Source organism: Triturus cristatus, chromosome 3_2 (genome assembly GCF_964204655.1).
Source record: "Triturus cristatus chromosome 3_2, aTriCri1.1, whole genome shotgun sequence".
Lineage (NCBI taxonomy): Eukaryota > Metazoa > Chordata > Amphibia > Caudata > Salamandridae > Triturus > Triturus cristatus.
Genome location: NC_140584.1, coordinates 438,178,094 through 438,203,602, shown reverse-complemented (window position 1 = coordinate 438,203,602; position 25,509 = coordinate 438,178,094). Strand labels below are relative to the sequence as shown.

The 25,509-nt window shown below is 44.0% G+C and overlaps 1 protein-coding gene across 1 annotated transcript in view; it reads right to left on the bottom strand.

The window, feature by feature from the left end:
* The window catches only part of CSMD2 (CUB and Sushi multiple domains 2), a 1,634,099-nt gene that overhangs the window by 66,103 nt on the left and 1,542,487 nt on the right, over positions 1-25,509 (bottom strand). Inside the window, exons 57-61 of the mRNA XM_085648024.1 lie at positions 21,329-21,511; positions 19,204-19,380; positions 17,536-17,715; positions 14,552-14,725; positions 13,191-13,364 (exon numbers count right to left, since the gene is read on the bottom strand). Coding sequence (XP_085504150.1) covers positions 13,191-13,364; positions 14,552-14,725; positions 17,536-17,715; positions 19,204-19,380; positions 21,329-21,511 — 888 coding nt within the window. The remainder of the gene's footprint in view (positions 1-13,190; positions 13,365-14,551; positions 14,726-17,535; positions 17,716-19,203; positions 19,381-21,328; positions 21,512-25,509) is intronic.

The window sequence follows — 25,509 nt, the reverse complement described above, 5'->3', positions numbered from 1 at the left end:
CAGCATTACTACTGTACTATTACTCATGCCCTACAAAATGCAGCTCACAAACCTTTGGCTGGAGACCTCATCATCCGCAACCTCTTAAGTGTCCTGTGCAGAGGTGTCCACCACATGAGTGGAGAGCCCCAGACATGTAGGTACATAATTGTGTAATAAATTTGGGAGGGATAAGGAGGTGTGCCTGGAAAATGGGGAATATCTACTGCAAAATAGGAGGGTTTTACCGCTAATTTAAGTAGAGGGTTGATACGTACTATACAAAACACACACTCACAAAAGAGAAAGGCAACTGCAATTCACAAAATGTGTATAGTAAATAACAGAAGCAGGAAATTAAACCAAATGACCATAGGAGCAATGTTAAATTAATTTAATTAGTTCATTATTTAAAATTAAATATATATTTTTAAGTGAATTCAAAATATATAATAGTTATTCTTTATCAAACTTTATTAAAAAATACATTCAACTTTTAAACTTTTTTAAAGTAAATGTAAAAAGATTATCAATTACCAAAATATTTAGTTCTGTCCCAGTTTTCTATATATTAAATAAAACAATGTTAGTTTGGGTAAGTATTTTATTATTGTTTAGGACATAACATTGATATTGATACATTTAATTCATGTTTACTTAATTTTAATATTTAATTTGAGTGCTGTAATTTGTATATCATCATTTCCAGATTAATAATACATATTTTACATTAATTTACATTTCTATTATTCAATACTATAGTTACATTTATTTTAAAAAATGAATTATTGTTATTAAATATCCCTATAATTTCCCAAAAAAAGCTCTATATCTCTGCAGTAGCAGTCTCTGTACCAGTGACAGACGTCTGTCAACTAGTTGGAACTTAAAATACGGTCATGCAGCTAATTGAAGTAACTTTCTGTGTTTAATACAATTGTAGGAGACTGTACACCTAGATGTAAATCTTCACTTGAAAATGGTGAATTGAAAAAAAGGAGAGTTACATCTAGATGTAGTAGAAACTTCTCATGAGAAAATGTGAAACATTAATTGTTTGATAACACTAGCACTTCTCATTTGAACACACAAGATAGTACTTATTGACCCTTAAACATCTCAAGTAGACATAAAGAAGTACTTGCTTAGACATAAAAACTCAAAGTTCAAATATGATTATTCAAAGCAGTATTTGTTAACACTTAAACTGCTCATGACAAAGTGGAAGACTTTAATTATTGACACTCAAAACCTCTCAAGAGACTTCATTTAGCTTTATTTGTTAGTGGCAATTTCTTATGTAAACGTGTCATTGATGTTTGTAAAGACAAACATCTTACAGTAATGCGTAAAACAGTATTTCTCAACACAACTTTTGATGATAATGATGAAGCAGTACTTGTTTTGATGATAATGATGAAGCGATACTTGTTTACAGTCAAAGTTTCACATAACAATGTATAGTATTGTTTTGTTAACACAAATCTCTCATGCAGAGCAATAATTACCAATACTTAATAACGCTCATGACAATGTATATAACAGGTCGTGTTAACACTTACAAATTAACATGGGAAAGTGAGTAGCAGTACACATTAAAGCTTGAATTTTTTAAAGGAAATTGTTGAGGCAAGTAAGGCGGAGAATGGGACTTAAGGAAGATTACTGGTGTATAATCACTACCAATGCTTGCCGTCATTTACTCTACTAATTATGTTTCAGGCGTACATCATAACATTTTCTGGTATAAAAAGCAATCGCTGCTAGTCCTTAGGAGGGCTCTACTTTTCATGGCAACATTTAAAGCTGTACTTAAATGCGGAAGTTTAAAATATGTTTTGCAACCAACAAATTAAACGTACAGCCATATGATGAGATGCCAAACTCTAGGATCAGGCTGCCTAACAAGGAAAACAAACTCAATACCAAATACATGTCAGATAGGTGAGAAGAAAACAAAGTAATAGCAACCTATCCAAGGCACGCATATCCACCACGTTGAAGTAGGAGATCTACATTTAAGAGTGGTTTCCTCAGTCTCAGTCAACAAACATGCTTTTGAGATAGAAGCTTACCATGGCAGATAGGTTTCTCATCACCTTTCACACTAGCTGCAAATAATTAATCTTTGATGAAAATATTCAATTCACCAAAATATAAAAGAATGAAACAACCCAACCAATAAAAATTATAATTTGTAGCTTTAGACATGTGTGTGAGAACTCATGGGAGGAATTCACCAGCAAGAACAAGAGAAGTATCAGTTCAATTCACAATGAGGACAAGACCACTTTAATGAGGGGCTGGTAATAGTTATCTCTCAACGCTGGACAGGAGTAAAAATCTGAGGACTCATAAAAAAAAAGATGACAAACGAGACCTAATAAAGCAATCCTGATCAACACCATATCACATGTTTAAAAAACAAAGCCATCATTCATGACCTCCATAATAGAACAGGCCATAAAGGTATTAAACCAAAAGGCCTAATTGAGACCTAATACAGCAGTTGTCCTAGAAGCCCTGCTAGTAGTAGGATTAAGAATTACAAAGAGAAGAGTTAATGTGACATGGGTGCATACAGATAAACTAAATCCATAGAAACTATAAATATTGGACAATGGCAACTCTGTTGGACTGGTGATCATGTACTCACCATCAGATTATGACTATGACATGAGACAAATTTTTGTAGAAAATCTCCTCAACATGACACTACATTATTCGAAAATGTTGATCATAATTTTAAATCTTGGGGGTCCATTTCCAAAATGAATCAGCCATTTTGCAATAATATGATTAACTTGTGGTTGACCCAACCAGTACATTTATATGGAAAACATTCTCTTCTGCTGCACCTTCACCATCTCAAACAGGAACTGGATTGAAAGAAATCTGTGTTGAAAGGGCCTGAAAGACTCACTTCTTGGTCATAAATAACAGTAGCCGCTGGAATCTGGGCAAAGTGGTGAGGTGGGTGAGAGGAGAACCAGGGATGGACAACAAAATAAAAAGATATAAATAAATAACTTCCCTGCATCCACGCTCCGATCTGGCTCCGACTCTCCCATCTGGCTCTGTGCACTGCAGGCACAGGCTCCCAGAATACCCTGCTGCCAGTCCTGACGCTACATGAAAGCAGCATCAGGATTGTCCAAAGCGCCATGGATTTGCACTCCTAGGTAGACTGAGAGCCTGTGCCTGCTCTCTCCAACCCAGCAACGCAGCTGGCGTAGGAGAGAGCTTCAGTGCGCATGAAGGTTTGGCAGTTCTGCGACGGCCAGCCAAACCGTCATGCGCACTGATTACAGTGCAAAACACTCCTCCACCAGCCTGTCATCTCTGGCCCGCCCCTAAGCCTCAGCTTGGACAACCAAAATAAAACGGTAATAAACAAGTGTTTATTATCGATTTCTCTGTTTTTTACCTACTGGCAGGAGGTTTGACACTCCGCCGCAGTTGAATAATGCCCTTCCTCTTACCTATCCTCCATTTATTTAGAAGTCAAGTACTTACCAAGAAATCACCAACAAACATATCAATAGTACAAAGCAGTGCTTGTTTACACTTAAGGGGCAATTAGGACTCACTGTTACTTCACGGGAAAGCATCACAGATATAGTTCCAGTGCTTTTGTTCCAAATTTATAGAATGGTATTCACACGCATTTGGTGCATATCATTATGCTTGGTGTTGTGGTAGGTGTGGGCAATTATCACCAGGTAGGAGCTGAAGATACTTACCCCATCAAACACAGAAAGAAGCACTATTTCTACTCAATTTCTAAAGCTCTGTTGCTAAAAGAGGTGCAACTTGCTTTTGTTTCCACTTTAGCACTACTGCATGGAACTTCTCCCCTTCCATTCCACACTGCTCCAGGAATACTCGAGATTTCTTCACCCAAAATACATCACTTTTATTTTACTAGTAATCACCAAGCAGAACACAGCTTCCCTCTCATACAACAAATAATACACCGATATCATGGAACTGAAACTAGCTTTGGGTCAGTCATTACCACTCTGATGCAGAATGATCCATATGCAATAATCTTACATGCATATTTAATTAATAATCGTCCAATATAAATTATCAAGTGGGTAATGTGAAATACAATGCTGGGACGCCAGAAACAAGAGCAATTGCCTTCTGCATAATGTCATTCAAATAGTACAAATGACTTGAAAATGGCTGTGTGTTTTTCAGAGCAACTTAGGTACATTAATCATGACTCTCTCTCAGCCAAACACGCAAAAAACAAGCATTTGCAATGCAATAGGTCTTGCATTTGGGAGAGTTAGAGATATTGGCATTGTAAAGGGTAATGTATTTTATCTATGTGTTTGCCTTTAGGACTTCATAAGTGTTTAGCCATGCAGCACATTATCCATAACTTCTGCACAAACCCATAGATCGGGAGGTGCACTGCATGTACTTGCTTAACATACTGGAGCAGTGTATGAAGATGTCTCTTTAAAGAAGCTGCAATGGCACCAATTCACTGATAGATGTCCCTTCTGAAAGCTGCAAGGGAGACCCTTCCCTGCTAGGTGTCCTTTCTGTTCCCTAGATGAAGTGTTAAGTGGAACACAGCAGCCGCAAAACTTTAATATATTTCATCTTCAGATGATGAAAATCGAAAATATGCATTTAAAGTGGAATAAATGTGACGCCATTGGCGCTCATCAACACCATCAGTAGCATTTGTTATGTTTCATTTCTGTTAGGGTGCTTCTGTACGGAGGCTACGCATGGAAACAACCTTGGGGTTGGAAATCACTCCGTGGTCTGGTTGAATTATATAAATAATATATAAAAAGATTTTTTTTAGCATTATAAACACAGCCACAGTCCTACTGAACAGAAGCCGCGTTGTTGCCATGTTAAAGTAGTGTTTCTAATAGTCTGTGCCCCATAGAGAGCTGGCAGTGCTATGGATGGGTAGAAGAAACTGAGACTGAGTGCAGCACAAACGGATGAGTGTCAGACACCGCTTCCTCGTCTGCCCCAGATCTCAAACTGGTGAGATCTACTGGTGATTGGTGTGCTCATAGCTCCATCTGGACCCTAACCAATCATAATCAGACGGGTAGCTGGAAAACACACACCCTACGCAGTTGGATGAACATCATTGGACGACTTAAGCCTCAGACACAATAGAAAGGCTACGAAGGGGTGTACTATAGCGAAACAAAAATTGAAGTATGACTTCCAACTCCACTGGCGGTATTGAAATGTACTATTATTTGATAAAACTGAATAATTTTTACTAAAAAGATAATATAGTGAAGGAGCAGCAAAGGCCCAAGCAAGCGCAGCTGGCATATTCAATATAAGAATAGAAAATACTGAATGGCGACGAACAGGAAACCATTAAAAAAAAACTTGTAAGATGAACACACATGGCACTGAACACACGAGCAAGGCGCTCATGTGCGTAGGCGTCCCAGTTGCTGCTGTTATCTCAGGAATCCAGGTGTCTGTGCGCTGAGTGCTGGTAAGAAAAAAAACAAAGTAGTCCCCAGAGCAACACATAAAGACTGACAGTGTAAGTAGACGGTACTTGGCTGGTGCTTGTGGCAGGAAAGCGGAAACACAAAGGAGGGAAAAGAGAAAGGATTGCCCAGTAGCAAGCAAGGATTTCTGAAGGACACTGGCACAGACAAATAAAAAGCAGCGCGGAGCAATGGGCAGAGTTTAACTCCACAAAGCAAACCATTTACAACAGGTCGCTAAGCGACAAAGCAACCGCTGTCGAAGCTTGATCTAAAAAATCTGCCTTTTGTGTGAATGCCATTGAGTGTCCTAACACTGAAAGCTTTACAACCAATCGTACGAGTTACTTACCTTCGGTAACGATGTATCTGGTAGAGACATAGTCTAGCCACAAATTCCTTAACTTAGAATACCCCTCAGGCGTCAGACTGTATCCGGTAAACTTTCCGCAGCAGCACCTCTGCGAGTCGGGTGGCGGTGCCGCATGGCTCCACCCTGACGTCGTCCACGGACGTGACGTCAGCGGAGCCATATATGCCCATCCCGGCGCGCTGACGTCAGTTTTCGTCGGAGAAACTTTTCCGCGTTAGAGCGTGGAGCCATCACCAAAAATGGGAACAGTGTGCCAAAATGAGGAAGAAATGGACAGGTGAGACAGAGCAGAGCTCTGAAAAGCCACCCTGCACAAGCGAAGGTACATTCCACGTTAAAGGAAGAGAAGGCTGTGGAAAACAGCCTGGAAGAGAATAGAAGTCCGCATCCAGAATGGAAAACGTGACGGTGAACAACTGTGGAACAGAAGAGTAATGAAAGTTCACCATAAGATGTCACCAGAAAGAGACATCGGAACCTAAATGAAAGACCCATAAATGTACAGAGCCAATAGATCTGAAGTAAAAGGGCGCAGGGGTGGCAAAAACCCCAAGGCAATGGAGAAGGGGAATGAGGGACGGTGGGAAAAACCCAGAAATTGATTCCACACCGTATAATCCAGGTCGATGGCTTGGAGGAACACACGAAGTATTAACACACAGCCCACTCTTGAGAAGGGGTGCAGTCTGTGTTAGAGCGAAGAGAGTATTACACTCTGCAAATGGGCAAGCCACCATAAGGGAGGCAAGAATAGAAAGCTCCAACCTGAAAAGGTCCTCGCAGAGCGGGGAGGACGGGCGGGTGGGCGTTCAGGAATCTACGGCTAGACTATGTCTCTACCAGATACATCGTTACCGAAGGTAAGTAACTCGTACATCTGATAGAGATGTCTAGCCGCAGATTCCTTAACTTATAATAGATACCAAAGCCATACCCACAGAGGAGGCGGGTCTGCGACTGAATCCCATGAAGTTCTAGAAAGAACTTAGTGGTCCATAAGGTGACTTAACACCATAATGAGGACAGAGCATAGGTAACCACCACGCTCTAAAGGGAGCGGAAGCAGTGGGAGGCAAAGGCAATAGAGTCTGTCACGAACAGCAGGAAAGAACCCATGTATGGAAAGAAGCCCAGAGCCAGAATGGCCGTTATGAAGTGAACGTTAATGACTTGAAAGAGGGAGATGAACCCACCCAGAGTGGGAATGATCCCTAGGATCTGAAGTGGCGACAGAAGCCTAAATAAGTACCGGTCGACCAAGAAAACAGTGGGAAAGAACACTGAGGAACCTGTACCCGCAAAGGCACGTGGGACAGCAGAGGCAATAGGTTGTCCCTTACCCAGAAAGCGCCAGCATGGAGAAGAAACCATATCCCATATATGGCGAGTTTTGTAGAAGGAAGCAATGGCAGCCAAGTCGTGAGATATGGCAGCCAGTAGGACAGAGACCTCGCATACCGGCCTAATACGCACAACAGCGAAAAGGAGCTCTGTGGAAACTGGCACCAGTAAGATAGGAGTGACATAAGTGGCGAAATGCCAATTTATGACGCAAGATGCCGGTAGCACGAAAGTAGAAGACACGCCAGGACCAGGCGATGGTGCTATAATATGTGAAGGCAGATTACCAGCCATGGGGCGTTACCAACCAGAGCGAAGACAGGAAGGAACCCAAGCAAGTTGTGTGGACTCCGGAGCCATACGAAGGATGCAAGGACTTCGTGTAGGGCAGCAGAGCAGCCCAGAGGCACCCAACTGCAAGAAGGTAGCGGCCCAAAAAGGGCACCAGGCAGCTGGACATCTTAAGAACTGGCAGAATAAGTAGACCGGGGCCGGACCCATGGACACCGTATGAAGGAGAGAGCCTGCACAAACCTGTCGGGTAAGAGCACCGATGGGAGCCAGAGCAGGAGGGAAAATGTTAAAACAATGAAAACGTGACCCAACAAGAGTCCCCAGCAAGACAGAGTGGGAGAAAAAACGAGGCACTACCCTGGCAAAAGTGAAGCCAGACGTAAAGGTCCCCGAATGGAAGGAGAGAACATCCAAGGAAAGGACACCCCTTGGAGAGTTCACAGCTTGAACCCAAGCAAAATTTGGAAATCCCCATATGGAAACAGCAAGGATTAAGGGCAGTGCTATGGGATAAGCGGCCACCAAAAGCAGGGATTAAGGACACTGCTATAGGATAAGCAGCCACCACATATGACAGACAACCTTTGCTAAACCAGTAGCTTGGAGGACCAACCAGAAGGTGCAGGTGCACCAATAAGGAACAACAATAAGCAAGCCGCATAGCAGCAATAAGAAACAGGCCACATAGCGGCAAACAGGGTGCCGTGTGCAAAATAACCGCCACAACCAGGCGTGCGAGATAGACACTCCATGGACTTCGAGCAGGACCTCTGCTCAAAGACTCCATAGAGGCGTACCAAGACAACGGCAGAACCGAATGCCAGCAAATACCCCACATTGGGTAAGGCAAACCCGTATGGGTGTCCTCTTGGACTAGGCACACAGTCAGAGGACTGAAAAGAAACTGAGAAATGGTTAACCAGCCATGAACAGTAACCAGTCCTGAAACCCAACCCGTGCATCAGGGCGGGGCCCGGAAAATAACACAGAGAATACGGCAACAAGAGTTATCGCAGGCCGGACAAAAGACGGGAGACCACCGAATCTGCTTGGCGGTCAAAAAGATCTACTCCATTGAATGGAAGATCTCTGAGTGCATCCCGAATACGGTCAGGGAAGCGACTGTCGCGCAGCCAAGCATGGCGACGTAAAGCCACAGCGCAAGCTAGGGACCCGTCTCCCATAGAGCTGTATTTACAGCCTGGAGGCCTGCGCTAGCAGAGGCGAAAAGCTTGCGACCACAATCATCCAGACACCGAGACTCTCTCGTGGAAGGAAACAATGGTAAAAAGGGTGAAGATTGCAAATCAAAAGCTGCCCGAACAACTAGGCCCTGAGCAGGTGGGTAAAGAGACAGAAAAAGAGGATCACCTGGTGCCGGGAGGTGCCTACGGGCTATAGCCCGATCAACCGGGTCACCCGAAGAGGGTCTGGACCAAATGCCATGCAGGGTGTCATATAGTGAGTCCCCAAAGGGCAGCAAAGTTTTTTCTTCAATAGGCTCCAAATGGAGCAGATCCAATAAAGGATCAGAAAGTAGAGGCACCATAGGAGGCTGTAGGCCAAGCACAGCAGCCTCATGAATAGCTCGCGCGAAGGCAGCACTAGACTCAGTTGCCATCCGAGTAGGTGATAACAAATGGTCAGTAGGAGACGGTTGAAGGCTAAGTCTACCACTGGACATGAGGAGTGGCGAAGGCGGAGACTGATCCGAAGGCCAGGCCACACAAGGAACTTGCACCCTGGCCCCTTGATCAGGGGAGTCCAGGGAAGCCCCAGGATCCACAGGAGGAGGCATAAATGGCATAAAATGGGAACCCCGGCATCAACGGACACCGCGGGGAAAACCTTCTGCCACACGAGGAGTCGGGGAGATCAACCACCAAGGGAAGCCGGCTCAACGCCAGAACCGACGTCGATCGGCGCCGTAGTGGAGTCGACAACCTCCCTGGAGAGAACACAAGGCACCGGCGCAGAGCCTGTAGTAGTACCTGGCGCCGAGGCCCACGCTGCCGCAGTCGCCAAAGCCGAGGCCGGCGTTGCCTCCGACATCGGCACAGGGATCCCTACAGGGAGCTATGCATTGAATGACGGGGAGGGCCGTGCTGTGGCCCCTAGCTTGTCGGAGTTGCGTCAGCTCCGGAATCTGAGTCGACGCACACAGCCAGTGCCGGGGAAATGTCTGCAGACGACGACCCGGCAACAGTGCCTGCTACCTCTGTGGGGCCCGAAGACGCACCAGGGAGAGAGGGCAACTGAAAACAAGCATGGAGGGCCTTAGAATAAGCCTCTATTTGGGCACATGTTGCCCCAACACCCGGAAAGGTTGGATACGGAGGATGCCGTATGCCTTTGCCCGGCTCATTGTGAGAGGAATTAGCGGCAGTGGCACGGGCAGTGGAAGAAGATCTCTGTAAGCGACGCCTGTGCTTACGGGTACCTGTTGTCACACGGCGGTCGTGGGAACGACCTTGGGAACGAGCCCGATCCCGAGAAGAAGAGCAGCGATGGGAGGGGGCTTGACCGGACATCCGTGCGGCCAGCAATTTCATGCACCGCTCCCTCAAGGACTTTGGCTTCATTTGTTGACATGCGTCACAGTCCTTGGAGTCGTGGTGCACACCGAGGCACAACATACATATGAGGTGCGGGTCAGTGCCAGATATCTGACGCGCACAGGCTCACAAGCCTTAAAGCCAGAAGTCACTTGCACACTGTCCCCCCCCCTCCCCCCCCCCGACACAATGGTGTCGAGAAGGCCCAAAAAACAGATAAGGAGAAAAACTGACGTCAGTGCACCGGGAGGGACATATATGGCTCCGTTGACGTCACGTCCGTGGACAACGTCAGGGTGGAGCCATCTGGTGCCGCCCCCGACGCGCAGAGGTGCTGCTGTGGAAAGATTTCCGGATCCAGTCTGACGCCTGGGGGTTCTAAGTTAAGGAATCTGCGGCTAGACGTCTCTATCAGATATCTGAAAACAACAACTATGCCCAGCATTTGTAAGGGACATCTGTCCCTTATCATGGTTCTTAACTTGCCTTATACATGCTACTCAGACTAGTTAGTGGACACTGCATTGTATCCCGTATTTATTGGTAAGTGTGTATGTTGTCTTTTTAGAGCCAAGATATATTATGCACTATACATTGAGGACATTTAGGCCCTCATTGTGAGTGGGTGCGTAACTGGTGTGATATTTATCACCCCTGATAAAACACAACTGATCTGACTTGGAATTTATTGCGTGTAAAAAAAAAAGCCAGTTAGGAGTTTTTCCCCAAGAATGGAGAACAGCAAGCGGATTTTGGTTCTTAGCTCACCAAAATCTGCAATATCCAGTATTCATTGGCGAATGGCATCAGGGGCAGTGCAATGCAATGCAATGCACATCCTTGTCGTGTTAAGCAGAGACCCAGCCAGCACGCTTATCTGATCTGCATTTGACATGGGGAGGAAGTCCGAATTCAGAAAGGTGAACCTAGTGGCACAGACACCCCTGGGCGCCAGCTGGCTTCAATTGCCCATAAACCTGCTTGTGTGCTTAGACCAGGCTTCAGTATCCCCAATCTACTGATATATATTAAAGAAACGAATATCTTTTGTTTGTTAATTGCTATTAATGCAGCTAGTGCGGACTGATTCACAAACCCTGTGATGTTTGCTGTACAAGAGAAGGTGATTTCAGTAGGCACAGCCGGGAAAATCTGCACGGAGGAGCACGGGGTTCCGCACAGTGGACAATTGTGATCATGTGATTTACTCCCTCCTAGGTTGCTGTGTCCCTTTTCATTTCTTTCCCTCATCCTGCTTTGAGGTGCTTTCCCAATCTGTTTTGCATTGCTCTCATCTCTTGCTTTTGGGCTGGAGAAGGTGGTGTAGTTGGGATGGAATTGTTTTTCTTCTGTACCCCCAAACGTATTCGGCAGTCTCTGTGTGTCTGTCCTACCATTTCACCCTCCACCAAAACCATGCTTGGTAAACACATCTGAATGAATAAATTAATGAAAGATACTTGTCAATCACACAGGTACAGGTGGTATGCTATTGCTGGAAAAGCTAGTCATGTTATGTTATCAGTTAAATGGGCAATTTGTCAATATTTGATGGAAAGGGATATGCTTAGATTCCTGAAGGAGAGAAAGTGGTAAGGAGTTCCAGTATATGGAGGACAGATAAAGCGTGCCCCATTATCTGGAATGAGCCCTCATGGGATCCTCTGTGCTCACCCTAAGACAGCAACACAGCTTGGTGATGCCAAGATTTCCAGGCTAGCCAACAGAACCCCTCAGCATCCCACAAAAGTAGATGGATGCTGGCACTTGCAGAGGTTCTCAGGTTTGGGACGGGATGTGGCCTGGGGAAAAGTTGTACACAATGGAGCCAAGAAGCCCGAGCTATAATCCCGGCTTCCCACATATACCCAATCAGTGATGATCCAGGACATTAACGTCTTCCCTTTAAACTCCTATTCTGTAGCTAGCAAGAAGTTCCATGTGCTTAGAAACAGTCTAACCACCAGTATTTTTGTGCTAACGTAAATAAATAACAGGACATTTCCTATCAGTTGGCCACACTGTTCTCTTTCTTAACATTTCTGCGTATGTGCAAGCATACACTTGTAATGAGTGTGTTAACAAATGGGCAAGCTTATCACCTAAATGCTAGCCAATAACCAGTGACGAGATTCCCGCCCACGGTTAATAATTCATTCTAATGCTTTATTTTTGTTGCATGTTAAAAGGACAGCTCCATATCTCCAGAGTTGTACTAAAGGGCATCAGTAAATTATACAGCTTGCAAACATCATGCCTATGCAAATGTACAGCTTCATTTGCATGTTCTACAGCTACAACGATAATCAACAAGGGTGCCAGGAAAGTAGGGACAGAAATGCTGAGACAGGGAAGTGGGGGGAGGTGAGAGAAGGAGCTGGAAGCAGCAGGGAAAAAACATGGCCCCGTAAAGCGGTAAACTCAAGTATCCATGAATTTAAGTAATGATTCTCAGATGGCCCCTCGTGAAGTTTATCAACATTTGCCTTCAGAGAAACCTATAACTCTCAAATAAGACAATATCGAAATGATTGAAAGCTATGGTGCTCCAGAGGCATGTTCAAAGTTAGTAATACTCTGTAAAAAGCCAATGTGAAGAAATATGACTGGAAATTTGCTTGAGGCAGAGACTTCAAATACATGGTATAATGAGAGAAAGAGCAGAGAAATTGATTCACAGACACCCCCATGATGCCCACCATAATCCTCATTTCTCAGCTGTCTGGAATCTACCTAGAAGTAGTACTAGGCAGCCACAGGTGCGACAGTACATAGAGGAAGCCGAGCAGTGCCATATTTTGGTTTATATGGCACTTTTCAGCTCTGTACCATCCAGGGAACACAGCACAGCAAAATTCCTTACACCTTCTTGGAATAAATTGTGTGTTCAGAATAAGAAAGGCATTTTAAGATAAATTATGCTAATTCAGTAATGACTCAATTCTTCCATGTGTTGCTCAAAATTAAATTTCCCAAACTCTGTGTGATTGAATGGCTGCTTACCGGCGCTACACTGTTCCAGCAAGGACACACCATCCACAGTCTGCATTTACTCCCACCCACTTCCAATTCTCAAGCTCCAACTGCCAACCCTCGCTTAAACACATTATCTCCTGCTGCAGAGGGCTTGGATTACAAGCGCCACTCGCTTACCTATGCAGCTGGGCTGAGTGCCACTCCATGTCCCGTCAAACTGGCAGAATCTCCTCGAAGACCCCACCAGCACCATCGGAGGGGAACAGGAGAAGAAGACAGAGGACCTGTAGCTAAAACCTCGGTCTTCCCGGCGGCCATGAGCAGGGATTCCAGGATCACCACAGAACACAGCTGGCGAAGGCAAAAGAGGAGAATGGATCACACTTCAAGCAACCTCAGGGGAAGTGAGATACACCATGCCAATATGAAAAGCTTTTTTCCTGAGCCAGGGCTGCAGGCACTACCATGAAAACACTCCATTGACCTTCGGAAGGTTGGCAGCATGGCAGCTGACTGATGATCTAAACGTCATCGCATTGAGGACCATTGATGTAGAGTAACTTCATTTTCCACTGCAGTCTAAAATTCCATACTCAGCTAAAACTGGGAGAAGTAGGCAGCATATTTACTCGCCCTTGAGAGTGCTGTCTAAATACGCTACTCGTGTTATTGCTTTTTCTTTAGAAAACTACATCACCAGTTCATACATGTGTGGGTGCAGTTTTCGCTGGTTCGTATCTTTGACATCAAAGTGCCAAACCAGGAACTTGAAGTAAAATAACTAAAACAGCAAGATTTTGTGGTTTTTTATACACAAGGTTGAGTAATTAAAAAAAAAAGACCACATTAGTAATGTCTCATAATCATGCATGCCCCATAATTAACTAATAATGAACTAAAACAAAAAACTATACACACGAAATATGATTAGACTAAAAATAGGCATATTACGGTTCTCAATTAGCTTTTGCTGTGCATTCACATCAAGCATATTATCATTGTGTATATGACACTATATCAAAGACAATAATACAAAATATATTGCATACACAGTACTGACTATCTCATATCATCAAGGTATTATTAAATGTAGTCAATTTGAACACTGGAATGTTGAGAGCTCCATTGAAGACAATGGATTGGTTCAGGGTCAATAATCGCTGGTTTGAACCTTCTGCTCCAACATTGTAAAGCTTTCTGTTTATCCCATTTAGTGTAGAACGTGCTACCCTAAGTAGGCTTGTGACTCTGGCCTATTACTCGGGTCCAGGACTTTTGACAACTTGTGTAGTTCTCAGCAGCGTGCTATGCTGCTGGAGTGGAGATTCACTATTCATAATTCCATTTATAGTTACCTTGACAATGTGGTGGAAGTCGATATTGTGACTGTAATATCCGTATAGGTCGATATTTTTACCACCCCATTAAGACCTTCCACCTTAGCCTCATCCTAAACTGAGACTCTTTCTAAAGCCCCTTTGCAAACCCAACTTCCTCCACCAGAAAATGAGGACTAGTTCCAGGCCAAGTGTACTCACGGAAGCACTGTGGGATGTCTCCCACCCAGGTCCCATTGCCTTCACAGGTAAGGACAGCAGGTAAGGACAGCTGGTATCCGTCATAGCAGGCGTAGCTCAGGCTTGATCCCCAGATGAATTCGGAACCCACCACTTTTCCGTTGGGTACTGTCGGGGGTGGCTTGCAGGTAATAACTGATCGGGGAAGAGAACACTTCAATAAATTCAGGTATCATTTATGCTTGTGCGCAGAAACAAGATCATTTCTTCCAACAGAGCAACACAGAATAAACGATAGGAGAAAGAAGCAGGGAGATTAGTGGGTGAAACTAGGAAAGTCATGGGAGAATACTCCTTTCATCATTGCCTCGGAGAAGGGTGGTCTCTAGAAAGGAATATTGTGTCCTTGCAGCACCTTCCAGATATTGAGACTAGAACCAGCTCCCTCTGTGTGGAAGAGCTCTCCTCGGGGAGGGTGCGTGCAGCCCTTGTTCCTATAGATTATATACTATATGTGTGCTTATTGCTATTGTACAAACAGCAGTGCTTGCAAAACCCACACATCACCTTTCCTTTGACTTATGGGTTACAACCAGAAGGAAGCCTAGGCCATGATTTATTTATAACTAGCCGATTAGTCCTTAAAATACGATACACTTAAACAACCGAAAAGTCAAAACACTCCGTCCACCGTCATAGTTACCAAGTGTTTCACAGTCATTCTACCCTGGACCGGTGGACACAACCTGTTTTCCCTGTACAGTCAACTGTCCATTGTCAGCTGAACATGTCATACAGTTAAATATGCTTCTAAAAATGTGTCACAAGGATCTCATCTACTGATATAAATAAAGATTTGGCTCCATAAATGTAATGCAACCAACTAAATGCGTTAATACCGCAAACAACTTACTGCTTTCAAAAAACATATTCATTTTGGAAAAAATATTTTTATTTCATCTAAACCAAACAAATAAAGGTATACATTTCGGGTTTACAAAGCACTCTTCCTTCAGGCCACTCGTCTATCGTCTCTCACAAAAACCTCTGTGAGGCGACGTAGGGCCATTATACACAAAGGCACCCCCTTCCTTGTCCCCTTCTTTGTAGGGTGCACTCAGACTGAATGCTCGCTCTAAAGAGATATTTTTCCTGACCTCGGAAGGATGAAAGACTGTGCTGGCAGGATTTGAAGCTGGTCCTAAGGCTGCACATACATCTCTTCAGTAGGTACACCAACCACAGAAATCTCTCACCTGGACATAGTGACCTTTATCTTGGACTTTGCTTATGTGTCCTTTACTGCTGTGTCACGTCAAAATATCCCTTGTAGAAGCAGTCAATATACCTGTGATTTATATATGTGATACACACAACTATTCCCCATTTACACTGTTAGTAGAACTTCCATTTATAAAGCTGGTTAATCCATCTGGTCCTTACCTATGTGGTGAGTTCAATTCCAGTCCTTTGTACAGGGCGCATGTGAGGACAACAGTCCCTGTACTGTTCGACCAGCACTAAGTCCTTTCTTCTTTTTGCCTGCTTCTGTGTATTAGTACATCTTTACCAAGGTGAATTCTTATGTGCTTTTATTCCTCACTATCAGACTCTGCTAGTCAAGTACCTACCACCCATCGTCAATGAGGATGTCCGCTCCGCACAAGAGTATCACGAGACTGGTGGCTGGAGGTCCCTGTGGCAATGGTAGTTTATGGAATGTGTCATATTACCTGTACCACTAGAAGAAATCACTATTGACTGCTCAGTGACACCCATCCATTCACAAATAACTGGGGTCATTTACTCCACCATGTGCATGATATATATGTGTATATGCTTGTGAGTAGTGTGGGTGTGGCCCTGCATGAGTGCCTGGTGCATGTGTGAAACAAATGGTGATTTCACACACAATGCTTGGCGCCTGCTAATGTGATTCTTTTCAGTCAGAAGTTTCTGGTAGATTTTACAGGAGACCTCTTTTGCTGTTTACATGATGTCTTGCTTGGGATGTAGCATACACATCCATTCAGTGCTGATGGATCCTTCCATTCTCCCGTCCGGTACAAAGATCAGGAACGCCACCACAAATCTCACCTTCTGCTCAAATTGACCCACTGCACCAAATTCAAAAGGACCATCTCTCCTCATATTGAATGTCTTCCAACCAGCACCATCCAAAGTGGATAAGTACTGTGGCTTTAGAGTTAGCACACTAACAGTCTGGACTAGGGTATAGGACCCTACAGGCCAGAGGTGCGAGGATGCGTGCCAAGAAGGGACCTCTATTGCTGGGCCCCGCTTGGTGGTGACTAGGCTCAAGACCTGCAGAGGGTCTGCACCTGTAGTGACTTGTCCCATCTGGAAAGTTTATTAAGAGGGAAGAAATGGCTCTTGTACATCAAAGGCACTAGGGCAATTGCCATTTGAACCCTACTCTATTGAAAGTGACTTGAGAGAGCATGTGAATCACTAAACGGTGTGGTCCAGATAAAGTGAACAGGACCTACGACGAAGATCCCAAGCTAGTTGTAGATCCCTGAATTGATGATTTAATCTGGTGGGCATGCTCAGCTGCCTTTACCTTAACTGTGCTTCAAAACATTTATTTGCCTAGCACACTGCGAGCCGAGGGCCTGTGACTCTCTTTGTGTTGGGAGTGTTTTCCACCAAAACCATAGTATTGACATTAAGGGTAGTACCTTGCCTGGGGTCCCTAAGCTGACTGTTGTCGACTTTATGAGAACTCAAGTCGGCTGTGCTTCCAAAAACCTTTTAATTTAATCCCTTGGTTCATCTTTCATGTCCAGATTCAAACACAATTGGAATCCAGTGCTTATTATAATCTTCCGTTCTTGAGATAAAGACATCTGAAGATTTGGTGCTAGTCTAACTCTACACATAATATCCCACTAGCTCTGTCTGTCCACGGTCATGTGGGAAGCATACAGGCAAGAAAAGGTTTGACTGGGACCTCCTCCGCCGTACTCTAGCAGGGGTCTTACCTTTGCAGACAGGCTTGCTGCCGTTCCAGGTCCGGTGCTTGGTGCAGCTCAGGGAGGTGGACCTGTCCGGCTCCATGCTGTATCCAGGCATACACTGGAAGGTGACAGTGCTATTGTAAGTGAAGTCGCTGCCAAGGCGAATGCCATTTGCTGGAACACCAGGGTCTCCACAGTTAATCACTGAAATACAAGAAGGAGAGAGCACAGCTTTGACAATCATTTGCAAGTGTACCATTAAGACAACCTATTACCCGTCGCTCTTCCTTATGGCTACCTACAAGAACGGCAGTATCATCAGATGCAGTCACATCGGGGGCTGGTGTAGTTCTCCATACACATCAGGAGGTGGAGTAGCTTAGCCTTGGAGTAATGTTGTGTGCTCTATTCAAAGATGGCTGCAATGGTTATCTCCTGTGAGTGATATGGTGTGCTCCTACAGATGAGGGCTGGATGAATTTAGTTTCTCAGAGGTAAGACAAGATTAGTGGTCTCCCCTATATGATGTTGTATTCTACTACAGATGACATTTTCCTGGCTGTCCCCTATAACGATAGTAGCAACCTGCTTTTTAGGGAGAGCTGGTTGCACAAGGTGCCTTTGAGTGTTGTGGCGCTCGCCTACTGGTAAGGGGTGGTGTGATTCGCTTATCACTCTACAGTAAGAAAGGATCCGTTGTCTTCTCTGTGTGATGTGGTATTCTCAAAAAGATGAAGGCTTCTGTGGCTGTCTCCAATATCAGTAGTATAATCTTCCTATAGGGGTAAGAGTTGAATGTGAGTATTATAGCCTTGTCTTACAAATAGGACATGGAGTAGTTGTCTTCTACAATGGGATTAAGGGTGTCTTGCTGGAGAGAGCCGTAGAAATTGTTGTTTTAGAGTTTATGGTTTATGCCAACAGAAGAGGGATGGAGTCATTGTCCCCTCTGTTTTATGTAGTGTTCTACTACCGGAAAGAGGTTCAATAGCTTTCTTTTTTTAACTGAAAACACCGCTTTTTACAGGTGAGGCCTGGTGCATTTAGCTCAACTTGGTTATCTAGAAACCTCCTAGTATAGAAGTTGTCCCAATTGTCCTACTGAAGCAATTGATTGTTCTTCCACCTGCACGGACTTCTCCAGTTGTCTCCTTTAATGATTTCACATTATTCTCCTCCGCAAGAAGTCTCAATATCATATTGCAGTTGAGGGCCCCTTTTGTGGTCAGCAACATATTTTTCTTTCACTGGACAATAAGTGGTAACTCTTTTATCAAGTATGATTCCAGTCTACCATGAACAGCACGTGTCAGACCACTATCGGTCATCAGGGCCGGACTGGTCTTTCTGCCAATCTAGCATTTTCCAGTAGGCTGCAGGCTAGGTGGCTGCTTTGACAGAAAAATAGATTTCCATGGCCCAGCCATGCCCTCATGGCCACATCCTACGTCCTCAACAGAATGATTAAACTGGAAGCCACCAGTTGGGCAGCACAACTGATGAATTGGCCTGGCAGTTCCTCAGGGTCACCTGCATTATTGATATACCTTGCAATATTGAATAGACACATTGCTAAGCAGGGACAGAGCAAGATTCAAGAGTGTGATCTACCTTTTTCCCCAAAGCAAAGGCACTATTTATCTCTGCATCCTTAAATTTCACCTGCTTCCCATTCCCTCAGTTTGCGCTCACCTGTGCACTCTGGTGGGTTCCCTGTCCATGTGCCGTTGACTGTGCAGTGCCTGCTCAGGAGGCCTGTGGAGTAGTATCCTTCCCGACATTCATACGTGATTGAACTTGCAAACACCAGACCGTCATTGAACACAATGCGCGCATTGCTTGGAGTACCGGGGTTCCCACAAGATACAACTGCAATGACAAAATGTCGACATTAGCATTTCTAGCATTCATATTTCAAAGCCATGGTCTTCCTTGTGGCTTAGCAGGGTAGAGAGAGACACGTGAAAAAGACTGAGGTTCCAATATGCATACTCTATCTGCCCCTGATGACACTTGCAGCCCGGCTTGTTCCAACTCATGAAAGCTTGCGTGATCGAAAGCCCACAGTTACTGCCGACTTCCAAGTTAAAGCATATTTCTAATATGGCTACCCATGCACATATGAGGTCTGCTCGACGTCAGCCAGGGTGCCCAGGACTACACGGCATGCGTGGGCTGGAGTGTTATGCACACAAGCATGTTCGAGACAAGATAAAAACACAGGTCCTGAAGGGTACGGTCCAAGGATAATATTATCTGAAACACAACATCTGGTTCCCTGGAGTTTCAGGAAGCTCTACAAGCATCGAAATTATTCATCAAGTACATGGTCAGGAGCTGCCTGCCCAGAGCTGGGAGAGAGCCTTCTATGTGAAAGAAAGGAAACAGAGCTCTCTCTACAAAGGACCCCATGGAGTATGATTTCTCAAGGGAGACCCTACTAAAAATGGGGTATTGGCTTTCGTGCACATTGATTCAAATACTATGTGAGTTTGTTGTTTTTTAATTTGCAAAGTTTATTCTGCATCCGCGGCTTGAATCTGGTGAGGTGTGCATTCTCTAATGGAGCTGCTTGGTATCAGGAATGTCAGAAGCTCTTGTGGGGCTAATGTGAGAAGGTCGAGCTATGTATCCATTCCAAGTACCATAACATTAAGGGTTGCAGTTAAGGACTGTTAAAAGGTTTTGGTGAGGTGCAAAGACAGTCTCCCATTTCTGGATAGAGAGAGGGCCGCGGGACTGATTTCATGTTTAGCTGCAGACATGTAAAAGAGATTTCTTCCCCAGTTATTAAAGTATGTTGCAGGCCAGAAAAAGAGGGGTGCGAGGTCTATTGAGAGAGCTGTGTGTCGAGGTAATGGGAGTGCTGCGTGCTGAGGTTCATTGGTGGAGTTCTATGAAGGTGTTAACATACACATACCCAGTAGCTGTAGGTCAAACGTGAGTTTAATTGGCACAGCTGTGTCTGGAGATCCCTGGGTGGCGCTAAAAGCCAGATGTGGCGTTCATCGGCAGCGCTAGGTATGGAAGTGACAGAACTAAGAGAATGGGTAGGGCTGTAGGTCTGGCTGAGGTCCACTGTAAGAGCCACAGGTCACACATAATGTCAGACCGTGCCTTCTCTATTTGTATATCCCTAAAATTGTAAACTGCTTTTGGGCAACCAAGTTCTATGCAGGTGTTTCCATACTTCCATTTTCATTTTTAGGTCGAGCCTGGGCGGTGCATGGCCTGCTCTGCGAGGCATGTTGTATTAGAGTATGCACTTGAAGCTCTGCCCACTCTCTGCCCATATTTTTCATTGGCTTGTGTCTTTGTCCTTTGTAAATGCTGGCTTCTGATTCGGTATTTGGCTTGTTAGTCCCTCCTTAGTACCACCTTGTCTTCATTTGTAACCTATTGCTTTACAAATATTTTTTTGTGGGTTGTTTCCAAGTGCCCCATGCCGCAATTGTACTTAATAGAGGCCACGTCCCTTTCTTTAGATGCGGCTTGTCTAAAGAAAGGGGAGTGGCCACTATTAAGTGTAAGCGCTGCATGGGGCGCTTGGAAACAAACAATATTTGCAATTCAATAGGTCTCGCATTTGCGAGAATTTAAGCTATTGACATTTATAGTGCCAATAGCTCAAAGTCTCGTAAATGCGAGACCTATTGATTGCATTGCAAATGCTTGTTGAGATTCGGCACAGGAGGACCTTCATGTGGTAACAGGTTATTAGCAGCCATAGAGTCAAATAAAATGATAGACATGGAGGAGAGAGCACTGGAAGGGACCAATCAGAGAAGTGAGTAAAAACTTATGGAGTGAGTAATACCTTGGCACGAGGGCTGAGAGCCGCTCCACGAGCCATTAGGAGAACAGACCCGCTCGGAGGAGCCGCGCAAGGTGTAGCCAGGCTCGCAGCTGAACCGGACCACGCTGCTCAGGCTGAAGTCCTCCCCCAGACGGATGCCGTGCGAAGGTGTGCCTGGGTCTCCACACACACCCTGGCTCTCTCCTGTCAAGAGAAAGAAAGACAAGAACACTTAGGAGTAACCTTTGAAGGGGTAAGAACATCACATTTATTAGAAGAGCTGTCCTTGAGCAATCAATGCAAGGCAGAACTAGGCGAGGAGCTGTTCACCATTGCTGACTCTGTAAAACAGGCCCAGTGGTGCTCTCCTTCAAATACTGACACTACGCTGTTGCACAAATGGTGAGCACTGAGCCCTTTTAAGCAATATTCATTACCCTCCGGTCATCCTGAAACGACGACATTCACTGAGCGCAAACTCAAATGGTTGCACTCTATCTGTCCCTCACAGCAGCTACATTCACATACTTAATGCTCCCAACGTCACATCAGCCACTGCTGCGTGGATCCATCCTGACGGTGGCGGCTCCTGCACTGGGAACACAGCACTCATAAAACCAAGTTTTGTCCTCTTGTGTCATCTCCAAGATCCCTCTGGGCAATCACTAATAAGATAGGATAATGCATTAAAGAGATGATCAAAAAGCACTGCCAAGGAGTTCTGGCACTGGCCCCATGTGAAGTAAAACTTAATTAGGGCATATAATTTTATTGTTTTAAGAGAAGGCTTTGGGAGTGCTTTCTGGCATTATCTTAATGCACAAGGCAGCGCTTTAAGTGTTATAGAACTGCCTTATGTGCCTTGTGCTGCTTTAATATCTGTTTTTCTTGGTTAATATGTGTCAAGTACAAGCTCATCGTGAGGTGTGTGGGCTTCAAAAACATGAAACTGGATCCACGTCGGCAGTGCAATTTCCCCCACATTTTTTGTGTGAGAGGTGGACATTTCATAGCGGGGTTCAAGCATGAAATACTGGTTACATTTTTATGAAATACTACATTACATGCTCAAAAAATTAGATACATGCAATTGTCAATTTAATAGGTGAACAGCATTCTCATGTAAACTGATTTATGTTTTTTAACGAGCATAGATGTGAATTTTAAAGGGGCATTTATTGTTAGTAGATACACACTAAAGAGAGTTTTGCAGCCATTTTATTAGAGCTGTAGAGGGTCATTAAAATCAAAACAAGATCACTTTAGAATGGCATTTAAAGACTGGGTTCATTCTGTTTGGTCATCAAAAGCCTCTTGACACGTCCAAGGCCTTGGTGTCAACCTATAAGTATCAGTTAGGCAGCTGCCTGCTTCAGATACAGGTCACCCTGTATCTGAAGCAGGCACATAAGAGATCATTGCGTTCATGCACACAGTGAGTTTACCACTGTGCCATCTCATTAAAGCTCTGGCAGACAGGGGAACTGAGTGGTAACTATTTTTTGCCGTTTTATATAGAGAAAAATCGACCCAAAGGTATTAGAGTGATTTACAAGAGCAACAGTTACATTACGCAAGGCGATTATTTTTTTTGTAGGCACGGGAGAGTAAGTGATTTGCCCAGAATCACAGGAAGTTCATCGACGCTGAGACTCGAGGCCGGTTGCCCATTTCCAAAGTCGGCAGCTCTGGCAATACACCACGTCTTGATCTGACCTGCAGGGTAGAACCTTGAAAAGAACAAGGTCTACACTCACAAACTGTATTTTTCTTTGGATTACATCTTTCCATGGCGCTGAGAAAACAGACATTCTCTGTTTGTCCAAAATTCCACTACAGGCATCCGTGAACCTATTCGAATTTTGGTTTCACTGTCCTAAAAGATGCGCACATATACTGTTTACTCGCTATAGCATCTTCTTATTTGTTTCCGAGAGAGTGGTACCACTCTAGGAGCCTTACCACCGGCTCCTCAATAACAACACAAATATATCACTAGACGCGGGGGTCTTCTCCTTATAACGATGATATTCCTCATGTCTATATTTTTAATGGCATCATAGTAGGGCTGTAATTCCTATGTGAACCACTGAATATCATGATTGCTTTAGAAAATTGCATGTCCCCAAATATAACTTTATATTTAGACAAATTTCGTACTTCAACCCACTACCCACCCCTTACGATATCTTGCATTATTTTGGCCACCTAGATCTCTGTTGGTAAACCGCAGGAGTGTGGATTTGCTTTGTTTTGTTGTAGTAAAGGTTTACCAGCCTGAACAATACACAGATTTGTAGACTGTTCTGTGTGTTTTACCACTACAATTGTTGAAGCCCCACACTGTTGACAAGTATTTTTATTCCAGGGTGGCGTACATCCAAATCTATGACAATTACTACATACAGTTCTGAGTCAAGGAAATATATCCGAAGACATAACATACAATGGACTCAGGAATCCTAAACTTCATATAAGTGGGTTCTTCATCGAAGGATTCCATTTTGCTTGCACAAAGGATTTCTCTTCTGTCAGCATCCCATTAGGGGTTTCTTCTGTGCCCTGGGAGGACTCACTTCTAGCTGCTGCCTCCAGGCAAGCAGTCCCTGCTGCAAGCCATTGCTTTAGTGCTTTAGTAGATCCAGTCTGAGGCAATGTTTGGATGTTGCATCACACATGAGGCAGTATCATGATGGCTCTGCACACAGCTGGGTTTCTTTTTTGGCATGTGAGTTGTCTGAAGTTCCTACAAACAACTTGGATTTTTACCCAGTTGATGCATGAACTATACAAGTCGGAAACACTGAGCGGACATTGCCTCTCACCTTCTTTTGCTTGTTTTGTATAAACTTCATGCAGTAACTCAGAGACATACTGAGTTATATGTTTGAACTTTGACACCTCAAGCAAAAAAACACAATGGCTCAAGACTGTGCAGAGCCATCATGATACAGCCCCTGGAGTGTTTTAAATGAACGTGCCTGCTTGAACAGGGATAGGTTCACTTGTCCACGCGCCAGAAAGGAACTCAAATGAATCTATTTTAGTCATTAAAAGGGGACGGTTCAAGCACACACCTTGACTTGACGTATGCACTAGTGAATCTGATGGCCTCCGCTGACCTGAGCTTTCCTTCACACTTATTTTAGTCTTAAAGACCTTTGTGGAATTCAATAACTATAGCCAGAGGGTGTGTTGCAGTCACACCTCCCTGTCCTGGTGATGAGCCACGGATATCAGCCATGGGTCGAAACATCAACACATACTCATAGAACTTCCAGAATGAACTTACTGGGTAATAGTTAGCCAAGGACACAATCGCATTTAAGTGTACACAGACAGGACTATTGCATAGCTCCTCCTTACGTATTTTGGTGATTGCTTCATGACTAGTTTAAAAAATAGATAAAAGGTCTTGTTTTTCCACACAAGCCACTCGATTTTGTTTTAATGACCGAGCTACACAAATGATTGTTTGTCTCTTAGCAACTACTACAGAAAGTGTCATGCTGATTACCCAGGGAACCAATCAATTTTTTGTTTGGGTGCATAACCCACATTGCCTTCAGCACTACTGTCACCTCTAGTTTTTAAATGAGCTCGCTAGCGGTAGTATAAAACTTTATCTGGATTTGTGAAAAACATAAAAGCTAAATCATAAAGAGAATAACATCTCATTAATTGATGTATTGCTTTTATGTTTTTTACAAACCGAAATAAAGTATTATACTACTACGAGATTCCTAGTAAACACTTCGTTTTGTTTACGTTTTCTATGAGTGTTTTATTATTTCATAGAAGGCTGTCTTTTAGTAGCTATTTTGCACGAATCTCATTGCAATAGCCAAACTTTGTTATTAGGGTTTCATTTAAAATTAACATGTAGATGCGTATCATTAGAAAACAAGGCGCGTCCTCACTATTTTATAATTATTGCAATATGTATTAATCTTTAATCTACTGAGTATTAGACCGTTTATCTCATCAATCACAACTGTTTAATTCCAAACCAACTGCACCCAACAGAGGAAGGACGGATGGGAAGGAATGAAAATCAGAGGACAGATTTTCTTGATGGAATATTATGCTACATCCTTTTTAGGTATCGCTGAGTCAGCACGCATGCGCTGCTCGGAGAGACATTTGGTAGATGAGTTTTCAAAGTGCTGCTGGCTGGCCTAGCACTTGCGTTCACGCGAGCG